The sequence below is a fragment of the Ciona intestinalis genome, unplaced genomic scaffold, assembly GCF_000224145.3.
Source record: "Ciona intestinalis unplaced genomic scaffold, KH HT000016.2, whole genome shotgun sequence".
Taxonomy (NCBI): domain Eukaryota; kingdom Metazoa; phylum Chordata; class Ascidiacea; order Phlebobranchia; family Cionidae; genus Ciona; species Ciona intestinalis.
The window spans coordinates 121430-134036 of record NW_004190338.2 but is presented as its reverse complement, the minus strand read 5'-3'; the positions used below and the strand labels follow the sequence as shown (position 1 = coordinate 134036).

Sequence of the window (12607 nt, the reverse complement as noted above, 5' to 3'; positions counted from 1 at the left end):
TCTTTCCCCAGCCTACTATATATAGTCTCATATGTGTTTTAAATAAGCCCGGAAACAAACATGTGTTTTATTATATATCAAAGATTTTTTTTGGACTGTGTGAGAATATATAGTATAGATTGGGGTAAAATTGTACAAATTTTTATTCTTTTTAATCGTCACATTTATTCAATAAAAAAACAAATATTTAAAGAATTTTATAGTCGTATATCCCCACGACTCAAAATAAGAGCATTGTTAACTGTCTAAAACACGATCAGGATAATGGTGCCCCGTCTGCCCCCATAGTACAATATACGTGTGTGAAGTATCCAAACTTCCCCACCGTATTGTACCTAAGTATAGTTTGGCAATCGTTTAAATACAAAGCAAAGTTATGCTTTACTTACTGGATTAGTGGTAACAGAATAAATAATAAGAAAGTTTCCAACTGTTCCTACAGCCGCTCCAATGATGAGAATGGTGACCATGAGTGGTACGAAGGCCTCTTCTGCGTTATATACATCTGGAAAACATTTTTTCATATTTCATAAAATGCACTGTTATATAACCTTACCATGCGAACGAAAAGTATGAACGAAAGCTGTATTGGTATCAGTTATCCTACTGTGTGTGAATGTGAAAAAGAAAAATAACATTTCATGATCTTGTTTTGTACAATTGCAACGTTAAGTCAATCATCTTCCCAAAAACGTAATGTTTTATTTTTTCTAGCAAATCACAAAATTTTATATGCTGACTCTTTCCAAGCAACGCTTTCGTAGGCGTTGTAAAGGTTGTATGTGTGTTTTGGCTGACCAACAGATTCATAAAAAAAACTTGAATATTTCGTACAGTTTGATTTAGTGTCATTAAAGTGGTTTTAGTTTTGTGAATTAACCGAGTTGATGAAAATAGACAGGGGTCAATATGACTTTAATTTGAAATAAAAACATAAAAAACATCGTTTTAACGTTATATATTTAAAGTTTACATGGCAAGGAAACTAGGACAGGCGGTTAATTTCGGTAGGTTAACTACAAGTTGCAGAAAATGGTTATTATAAAAAATATTTCAGTTTAGTGTCCCATCTCCCCCCACATTGTAGCTTTGTGAATTTTTATTGCCAAACTTTGAAAGATTTGCTTTTAGTTTAGTTATTTATACCTCAGGGGTTATTCAACTATAAAGATACTGATATAATAAAACAGATATTATTTTGAAAATATATTCGAAATTCAGTTATTTGCACTTGGGGATAATTTATGAGAAGTGGCTTGTGCAAAAACCAGTGTAGCAACACCCAATTTTTAGCAAAAATGTAAAGTTTATTAATATTTATTGTCAATTTTCTGTTTTTACAAGTTCCTACATTTGTAGGATACGACATTATAGCGATGGGGAAGGAAAATAATGTTTAAACTTGATTTTCAAAGCGTACAGTATTATTTCGTGTTATTTACATGTATTCCTATTAATAAATTGACTTATAAATAAAAATTAACGATGATTTTAGACTGTCCCATCTTATCCTGTGTGTTTTCGAATTTGTAAATGACATCTGATGTATATACGTGTGAATCGTTAAATAACTCCTCGTGTGTTTTAATATATTTTTTTGAATTGTTATTTCAATAAAGGAATTATAGTGCTAATTCGTAGTATCACCCCAAAGCCATGTATTTTGATTTTGGAAATTTTGGGCAATATGTACTAAGGTGTCTCATCTCCCCCCACCACTGTACTATACATATGACTGTAAGTTATAGCGAAGTATAAATAACTTGAGTATAACGTTTTTTATTCGTAATAAAAAGGTAAAAAATTAATAAAATATTTGTATAAAAAAATTAATAATCAATGTGACATATTTATCGCCGCAGGGCAACGACAATCGTTTTACATCGGTGTTCTGTTTCATGCACTCGTGCCCGCTTTTATATACGAGTTTCCGTAACTTATTTATGCCTAATTTTTGTATTTATTTTTTATTTCTTACAAGTTTACAACCTTGGGCGCATGCAACCTCTGCGGATTTGCGGAACTTTTTTAATTAAGCCAAAGTCTTGCTTACCTGTAGCATTCGTTGTAGAGGAAAATGTCTGAAGCAATCCATTAGGTGTTATTGTAGAGTATAGGTACAAGTCTCCTGACATTATAAATACTGAATATCCGATATTTAGTCCACAGTTCAATAAAGACTACTTTCATTTATGTCTGCAGTACATTAATTTTCTATAAAACCAAAAAATAAAATTATCGAGTCTTTTGACGAATTGTATTCAGGCTAAACTCCAAAATTGTATGCAAGCTAAACTCCAAGCGCTATATACTGATTCTATAGTCTGGCTTAAGCTGACAAAATCTCAACCGTCATTGCAATTGGTGCTAAAATATACATGAGTTTTAACTTGGCAAACTGGCAATTAAAGTAATTTGAAGTCTGTCGGTATTCAAAAACCGCTCGTTGTATGTGATATGCTATATCTGCAACATGGCGCGTATAAATGCCACCCTGAAAGCATATCTATTCATCGGTGTATACTACTGGGCGAAAACAATAATTATGCGTTTGCTTTTTCTTATACAGGCGACCCGCAATGTATTTTAGACCTAAACATACGCGGTTTCTCTAAGTCAAATAAAACCACCAATCTTTAGCATTTGATGCTTAAAAGGATTTAATTTCTACGACCTTATTTCAACTGCGCGCATCTTTAAAATTTCCTTATGTGCTCTAGCTTTCCCATTACCGCAAATTTCCTGACAGCAACCAACAGATCGCAGCAGCATGGTAAACCGTAAATATATCCTGCGATCAATTAGAGTCACCAGACGCCTTTTTTGCGAAACAACAACTGTGTTTTTAATTGCGGCTCCCTACATTTTAATAATGGTGGATGTTTAATGATTATTTTTCATTTTTATATAGTATGGTTGGGAATTCGGAACACTTATTAAATTTAGCACTTATTAAATATCCTGATTGCGTTTTAAGCAATTAACAACGATTTATGGGAGTCGTGAGAATACGGTTTTAAAATGGGACGAGAAAATAAAACGAAAGGGGGTCCCATCTTTTCCCATTCTTTTGTACATCGATATGCTAAAACACTGCTCATGCTTATACACCGTATTTTAAACGTAAACACTAAACTATATATACTTTTTCATTATCTTAAACGGCTTAGAAATATAAACAATGCACTGGCTAAACTAAGTATTGAATGAACCCGCGAATCCAATTTAACAGTATTGTGATTGTAATGGTAGAAATGGTTCACGAATTTGAATGTTATTAATATTTGTTGTTGTAATTATACTTCTATCTCTGATACAGAGCACGTATTATACATGTATTTTAGAAGCGGTTTGTTTTTATTAGATTTTGCAAATGTTTTTAGCTGTACCATATAATAAAGTTGCACTGATCTGTCGCGTTTTTTGGCATAGCTTTATAAACAGTGAGGTTTTTCTCTACTTTCCATAATGTCCCGCTGCTTCTTTGCCAAAGAATTAATGACATCTCACTAACAAAGTAACACAACTTCAAAAAAATAATAAAGGTAACTTTAATTTTAAACAACGTGCATTAAAATTAATATTAAAACGAAACGTTACAGTGTAGTCGTACGGGCAGTTTACAACAGCAAAAATATAACAATACATATATAGTAGGGTGGGGAAAGATAAGACACCTTTAGCACATATTATCCAAATATTCTAATCGTGGTTTAATTAATTAACAACGGTCTTTGGAAGTCGTTGTGATATGGTTTTATAATTCTTTGTATATTCTTACTCAATGGGGCGAGAAAATACAGTTAGAAGGTGTCCCATCTTCCCCCACCCTACTGTATAAATAGCTTAAGATGGACAAATGCAACCGTACATAGGTCAAACATATATAACGTACATATAGGACACACTCAGCAAAATTCTAAATTTATGTGCTGTTTACGCTTAAAGATATTTTCGACCGAACCGAAGAGTTATTCAGCCGTGTTACGTATTTATTTGTAGTTGTACATTCGGATAGATTGGGTGGAATAGACCGACAGGCGAGGTCAGACATTCGTTGTCGTTTACGTTTTGATGAACGACGGAGAACGCGGCGCCTCATTTCGTATCTAAATAACAACTTTTTTTAATCTTCGGTTACATATAATGTAAGCATATTACACAAAATCAAAACAACAGTCTTCACAGCTCAAAAAAATTTAAGTTTGCAATTATAACTTAATCAAATAAGTAAAATAAGGGATTGCTGTCACAAACTGTTGAATAATAAAGTACGGTGGGGAAAGATGGGACACTTATTTATTTTATTTCCTTGCCGCACTTGGTAGTTAACAAACAGCATTCAATTAAATATATGACCGCATCCCCACGACCCCTATAGACCGTTGTTAATTGTTTAAAACACGATGGTGTCCCGTATTCCCCAACGGATGTCCCGTATTCCCCAACACTACAGCACTACAATGACTATAGGTGTCCCGTATTCCCCAACACTACAATAACTATACAGTCTATAGAAAGTTCGGCATTTAAAGAAATAAGTTGGGTTATTTAATCATATTATGAAACTCAATGATAGGAATCGATAAGATTTTAGATGTTGTACAAAACTTGGTGAAAATGAACGTTAGACGTTGCTTTGATTATAACAACCAAATTGTGTTATATTAGATGGCTTAACAAAAACTTACTTATTACAGGTTAAGCCATCTATAACTTGGTAAAGACACATTTTGTAACCCATTCGAAAATTCCGGTTTCGCCAACCGTATATTATGCTGTTAAAAGCTGAATTTGAAACGCCCAGCCACGCTGTAGTTCGTTTCCCTGTAAAAATATACGGACGGCTTATTTTCATGCACTAATGAGACATAACAGTTCGGCCTGTTTAACATTTACGTGAAATATTATTTCAAAATTTTGTTAAATAAAGAGTCAATTTTATCAAACGTATAGTAGGGTGGGGAAAATGGGACACCTTTAGCACATATATATCCAGATATCCTGACCATGCTTTAAACAATTAACAACGGTATATGAGAGTAATGAGAACATATTTTCATATTTCTTTGATTGTTCTTTGTTTACTACTAAATGGGACGAGAAAATAGAGTTAAAAAGTGTCCCATTTTCCCCCATCGTACTGTATATTAAATTTGCTGAGTGACATGTAAACACTCAGAAAACTGGTTCAAATGATAGTATCTTATAATCGTATATACAACAGCAGTGTGCTATGATGCATAATTGTACAACCCTATTCTTATGAATTGGTGCTGCAGCATACGTGTCTCATATCATTATTCCAATCCAAATAAAGTAATCTAAATCAGGTAGACTACTCACACGTTTCGTTGGTAGTAAAGTCAGAAATTCCAAACGTGCTTAGCAGAACAATAAGACAATATGGCCCCCATGACACGACAAATACTATTAACACGATGAGAATGGTTTTCAGCAGTCTACGTTCCCTTTGAACCAAGGTGGCGTTTTTAGTTTCCATTTGATTTGTCATTTTCCTGGACTTCCTAAAATATATTGTCGTTCGTTATTTTTTAGCACAACTGGTAACTATATGCAATTGTAATTAATTCTGTTAATCTCGCCGTGATCAAGTGTTCATAAAAAAAATCACGTTACCCTAGTTTAATCTGTAGCATACACCGCACGAAAAATCTGGCTATCAAAACGTTTAATTGATTCGTTTACTATCTTTATATATAGTTGGTTGGGAAAGATGGGACACGTTTACATTCTGTTTTCTTGTCCCATTTGGTGGTTAACCAATAAAATTCAAACAATTATAAAACCGTACCCTCACGACTTCCAGTATATTTGGAAATTATAAGTGTTAAAGGTGTCCCGTTATACCCACCCTAACATTTATATATATATACGGTAGGGTGGGGGAAGATGGGACACCTTCTAACTCTATTTTCTCGTCCCATTTAGTAGTAAACAAAGAACATTCAAGGAATTATAAAACTATATCCTAACGACTCCCATAGACCGTTGTTAATTGTTTGAAACACAATTAGGATATTTGGATATTATGTGCTAAAGGTGTCCCATCTTCCCCCACCCTACTATATATGTATTCATATGTATGTATATACATTACTATATATATATATATACTCGTGCGGGTGCAAAGAAAACAGTTACTTAGGCGTCTTAAAGCAACAAAAAGCAGCAGTTTCTTACCCCTTTACTCGGTTGAAGAGCACAGTATAGCAGATGCCAGATACGATGAGGGGAATACAGAACGCGACGCAGATCAGAGCGAAGTTGTATCGAGGTGACGACACATCGTCCCATGCACACATACCTGCAGTGCAATGTAATGTAAGTTGTCTGAAATCTGATGACGATTGGTTTTATGTATAATTCTTTACCTATGTCCTTGGGCTGAACACTTAAAGGGGCATACCAACAAAAGATCAAAATTTGCTGCGTTTACTCTTATAATATATCACCGGCGAGCGAAACGTAATTCTTTTATCGATCACAAAATAACATTTACAAAAAATGATAACTACCTTTTGTTTAGACTCATAATAAGCCTGGCATCAATATAATTTGTTTGTATAAAGACATGGTAGAACGCATGCTTTATTGGCTATGATTATTTTCTAAAAATAATGATATAGTAGGCTGGGGGAAGATTGGACACCTTGAGCGCGTAATATCCAAACATCCTGACCATGTTTTAAACAATTAACAACGGTCTATTAAAGTCATGAGGATATGGTGTGATAATTCTTAGAATGTTTTTTGTTTACCATCAAATGAAAAGAAAATGAAATGAAAAGGTGTCCCATCTTCCCCCACCCTACTGTACATTGGGTTTAATTTTACAATACATGTCAAATTAGTTGTTCTGCACTTCCAAGTTTACTTACATTTAAGTTTGACCTTATTTCGCTTAAATGTATGACTACAGAATCTAATTTAACTAATTAGTTTGTGGGTAATGGGCCAAAATTCAATTTTCCCTTGCTTGCCTCGCTGTAGATTAAAAAAGATTGAGCATAATTTCTTTTTATTTTTTGCCCGCTATTTATAAATAAAACTTCATGTTTGCATAGGGTGTAAAAAATTAGTTGCTTTTAAACTTTATTACTTATTTTTTTACCTGCGGCGGCATCATACTTCAGCATGGTTTTGCTAGTCGAGTTCGTAAGCGTTGGAATACTTGTCGTTAGAGGGAGCACGAGCATTGTAGACCAAACCCAAGCGAAAACGACAAGTGCCCATGTTTTAATCGCTTCAGAAGTATTTCGATTCGAGTCAGTCACCGCAGTGGCTGAAAGTCTGTTGTTGATTGAAATAGGATTAGTCGGAATTCTGTAACGACCGATTGCTTTAAACGAAACCATGCGTTTGTAATATGATCTCACGACGGAAATTGCGCCGCATTTCCAGTAATGTTACTTCTGTAAAAAGAAAATACAGTAGGGTGGGGAAAGACGAGACACCTTTTAACTATATTTTCTCGCTCCATTTAGTAATAAACAAAGAGCATTCAAAGAATTATCTAACCGTACCCTCACGACCCCCATAGATATTTGTTAATTGTTTAAAACACGATCAGGATATTTGGATATTTTGTGCTAAAGGTGTACCATCTTCCCCCACCCTACTATATACTACATATTGTTGCTTGGGGCAAGATTGTGCTAGTTTTCATTTTCTTTTACCTTCCCTTTTGGTAGTAAACAAAGAATATATACAGAATTATTTACCCGTATTGTTACGACCTTTAAAAAGGGTTGGTAAGTTTTAAAAATACGATTTAGAAATAAAGGTAAATTATACGCAAACAATGTACGTTTTTCCCTACACCCCACAACCAACATATATAGCATCAATGTCAATACTATAGTATTAGTAATATCCTACATACCTTTGTGTGCTTATCAGCATTAGGTTCTGCATTGAAGCGACGCAGCTTAAGGGCATTATAAACCCGACGAACATACACGCGCCCACCGGTAATGGAGATACATTATTATTGATGACATTCGCGACAGTCGAAGGAAGAACTACTGATGTAACTGTCAAGTCAGCAAGCGCCAAGTTACATACGAAGTAGTTGGTCTTTAAACGACGCAGTTTCTGCGGAAAATGTTCGTTAATTGTTATATATTAGGGTGGGGGAAGATAGGACACTTTTTCATTCTATTTTCTCGTCCCATTTTTAGTAGTAAACAATGAACATCCAAAGATTATAACTGGACCTCACGACTTCTATAGACCGTTTTTAATTGTTTAAACGCGATCAGAATATTGTGTGCCAAAGGTGTCCCGTCTCCCTCGTCCTTATAGTAGAATGGGAGAAGATGAGACACCTTTTTATTTTATTTTCTTGTTTCATTTGGTAGTAAACAAAGAACACTCAAAAAATTATAAAACCGTATCGTCATAGCTCCCATAAAGAACATTGCTAACTGTTTAAAACACGAATATGATAATCGGATATTATGTACTAAAGGTGTCCCATCTTCCCCCACTCTACTATATATCAAGAAAAATACGTTAGTTGAATTACGCAGCTCTAGAATTAACATGGTTTTAAGTATTTTAAATCATGACAAAATGCATTGTTGAAATATTCCTTTTTACGCTAATTTCAATACTCCGATTACCCAACCCTTTACACACCCTCCCCTGCATATCTTTAATTCTATCACCATACCCTTGCCAATAAGTAACATTAAATTTTAATGCGCAAGAGTTTCATGACAACTTGTCAATGACAAATGGCTTGGCGATTGGGAAAAACCAACCGCATTAATAAAGGCTATTTACTATTCCCATATAATTGGAATGACATCCTTTACTTGATTGCTGTCCGTTTATTAATGATAGTCGGTATATCATATGACATTGACAAATGCCTGACTAATAGAGAATATTAGGATACAGTAAATATGCATATAGTAGGGTGGGAGAAGGTGGGACACCTTTTCAATCTATTTTCTTCTCCAATTTGGTAGTAAACAAACATTCAACGATTTTTTATAAAACTTTATCCTCACGGCTCCCATAGACCGTTGCTAATTGTTTAAAACACGATCAGTATATTTGGTTATTATGTGTGAAAGGTGTCCCATCTTCCCCCACCCTACTATATTGTAGGGAGAAGATGGGACTCTCACACACACACGCACCTATATATATATATATATACCATTTTTTTAACATTTCGTTTCCATTTCTTAGAAATCGATAAGCTCTGAAAATAATACTGTGCAAAAATAATTATTGTTAAAAAAATAATTATATAGATATAAATTACGCCTTTAACAATAATTATATTTTGCACAATATTATATTCAAGGCTCATCATTTCTTTAAGAAATAAAAACGAAATGTTCCAATGGCTCGTAAAACTTATAACTAAATTGAGCCATAGAAAAATACTAACCTTTTGCGTACACACCGCGTATATGATACATATGTTTCCAAGTGTACCAACTACAGCAATCAGTGTTAGAACGAATGCCACTCCAACTTTATATGCCAATGAATATGAATATGTAGTTTCTGTAACAAAATATAAAAATACAGTACTGGGGGTAAGATGGGACACCTTTGGAACATGATGTTCTAATATTCTGATCGTGTTTTAAACATTTAACAATGGTCTATATAGGAGTCTTGAGGATATGGTTTTATAATTATTTAAATGTTCTATGTTTACTACCAAAATGGGAAGAGAAAATAGAATAAAAAGGTGACCTATCATCTCCCACCTGATTTTTAACTTTGTAAAACTAATAAAATATGTTATAACCGAATAACTCCACACAATCGTTAAACAATAAATTATGTAAGCGCCAATAGTTTAAAAACGTGTGAATAATTTAGGTCTTTTTACGCGGAAATCATGTTTGGCAAGAATTGGAATTATTTTGTTTACCATAACTAATCATAATACAGAATTAGACAAGACGTAATGCTATATAAGGTTGAACAATAACTTAAATCGGTTTATTTATGATTCATTTTTGCCGAAACCACATAAACATCATTTATTTTCCTCAACTAGTATTTACCTTTAGCCTGTTTTTTAATGATTATCGTTTTGTTACTCATTCCCTGCTTTAACTGGTTTAATGTTCGTTCTCGTATTCGAAGAGATACATAAAGATTTTTTTGTATATTATAGCGACTGTAGGATTTGTTAAGTTTTCCCCTTTATAACTTCAGCGACATAGGGACTTCGGTAACCTTGTTTTAAACACCTTTTTTTGGGTTTGAGGTGGCTGTACACAGTATCCGGAATTCGTCCGTTTTGTCCGGATTTCGCTGCCGAATGCGGAACTCGTAACGTAGGACTTCGCATGCGAATTCGCACGCCGGATACTGTGTACAGCCACCTTTACTCATATTTTTAACCGTTTTAATGTATAGTATGGTGGGGAAAAATGGCACACCTTTTCATTCTATATTCCCGTACCATTTTGTAGTAAACAAAGAATATTCAAAGAATTATAAAACGTATCCGCACGACTTATACACCGTTGGTAATTATTTAAAACATGATCAGGATATTTGGATAATATGCGCTAAGGGTGTCCCGTCTTACTCCACTCTACTGAAAATTTAGTAACACAAATACTTGTTAAGTGTTTTAGGGTTTATGTAATCATTTTATCCTATTGAGGGGAAACATATTGTCCCCAAAAAGAACAAAACTGCTTCATTTCACCAGCAACATGCATGTTTTCACCACACACGTGTTTTCTGAACCTCAGATCGCTACTAAAATTAGAACACAATTTGATTTGGTTGCATGGTTCGCCTATATTGGTTAACAGTAATTCTGGTATTACATACGAATAATTTAGAAAAGTGTAGTTTTAGCGAAAGATAGGCTTCCAAAATACCGAAAATGTGCCACAATCTGAAATTAAGCCTTTGTACCTTCATTTTGCGGATTTGTAAACCGCTGTCAAGCTTTGGCTGGTATTTTATTTTAAGCTGTCATGACCTCATTAAAAAAACATTTGAGGTTTGGAAAATATTAACATTAGTCGTGGAGTCACAACGTTGATTTGGTTCAATCCGTTTTGCACATATAAAGACTTGCTGTGGATATTACCAACACGTTGCAATATTTATAATGTCTTAAATTTTCGAAAAAATTTCATTCACTTGCTGTTTACAAGCTAGTCCAAAGTACCGAGTTTTCCCATTAAATTCGATTTTAGGAACTATGGTGTATATACTGCAAACAGTGGTTTTTAAGAACCGCTGTATGCAGAAATGTTTTTTACAGTGAAACCATCAGACACGCAGTTATTATGTGCGTATTACCGATGTATACTATATATAACATGTGTTTTGCGACTTGGCATCACGATTACGGATAATTAATCTCTATTGACGTTAAGTGAACGAACGTCTGCACTTTAACTCGCTAACCACAACGCGTTGTGCTCATTTAAGAATATCGAGCAATTGGCATATATTAAGGACCACATACCTAACAGAGCCACTTATATTTTAAAGCTGTCAAAATTACGCAAAACGTCAAAAGAAGTTATATATAACAACAACGCGATTTTTTTTCACATTTTTTGAAAAATATTTTCGTTTAGAATACTGGTCCTTTGGAAGAAACATGTGGTTTTAAAGTCACCATGTTTTAATTAGACTTAACCTTTTAGTAAGCAATCTTTCTAAATGTTTAATTGGTGTGGTGAAAACTTTTGAAGTTTCATCTTGGCAATGCTGACGCGAACGCTCAATCTTATAATTTAAGCATTACCACACAAGGTTATTCTCATAGTCTGTAAAAGTTTAACGCAAACTGCGGCTTTTGCACTACAAGCAATGTAAAAGAGTGGAAAAAACTGAGACACAAATTCTATCATATACTTTATAACCCATTTAAATTTAGTAACAGTATTACTGTAATATATTACTGTTACGTTGGTAAGCGCTTTATGTGATTGTTAAAATACCATAGAATAATCCGGTAATAATTTATTTGTTTATCATCGAAAAGAAAGAGTATTTCTTAATTTCTACATTGCCCCGTGTCCTACTTTGCCCCGCCCGCCCATGCTGAAATTCGCGTTAAAATAAATAACATATATTCTATTAGTTTTCATTCTCTATCTTGATCATTTGTAGTAAGCAAAGAATATTTACAGAGTTATATAAACGTATCCCGAGACTTATTATATTAATTTTTTAAAATACGATCAGGAAATATGAGACTTATAGGAGCTATCCCATCTTACCCCGCAGTATTATAGGTATTAAACTGCTGGGTAGAAATGGCTACCCTTCCATATAAGTATTTACCAGTGAAGTTCATAGTTGAAGTACCATTATATCCGAATGTGGTGACATTGGTTTCGTTTATGTACGAAGGTGGGGTCGTATACGTCGCCATGCTGGGTACGACGTCGGGTTATTCAGAATTAACCCTTATCTTATCAAAGACCTGTAAGACTGTGTTACCAAACACCTGTAAAACAAATAATTTCGTCTTATTTAAGGCCTTTATATATGAAGTTATTGCATAAATTAAGTAATGGGAAACTTTTTACCTCTCTTGAGTTCTTATATTTATCTGGCCCTTTAGCGC

At 34.1% G+C, this 12607-nt stretch overlaps 1 protein-coding gene across 2 annotated transcripts in view; it reads right to left on the bottom strand.

Annotated features, from left to right (window-relative positions):
• Nucleotides 1–3717: 3717 nt before the first annotated feature.
• Nucleotides 3718–12607, bottom strand: part of LOC100182536 (melatonin receptor type 1A-like) — a 10437-nt gene continuing 1547 nt past the window's right edge. The window contains exons 1-8 of one of the 2 annotated variants that reach the window (XM_018814949.2): nt 12322–12473; nt 9431–9549; nt 7907–8118; nt 7136–7314; nt 6205–6328; nt 5347–5528; nt 4692–4827; nt 3718–4109 (exon numbers count right to left, since the gene is read on the bottom strand). In XM_018814949.2, the coding sequence (XP_018670494.1) occupies nt 3926–4109; nt 4692–4827; nt 5347–5528; nt 6205–6328; nt 7136–7314; nt 7907–8118; nt 9431–9549; nt 12322–12412 (1227 nt within the window). In that variant the 5' untranslated portion in view covers nt 12413–12473 and the 3' untranslated portion in view covers nt 3718–3925. Of the gene's footprint in view, nt 4110–4691; nt 4828–5346; nt 5529–6204; nt 6329–7135; nt 7315–7906; nt 8119–9430; nt 9550–12321; nt 12474–12607 lie in introns of those variants that run through there. The other variant, XM_009862623.3, reaches the window with a different exon arrangement.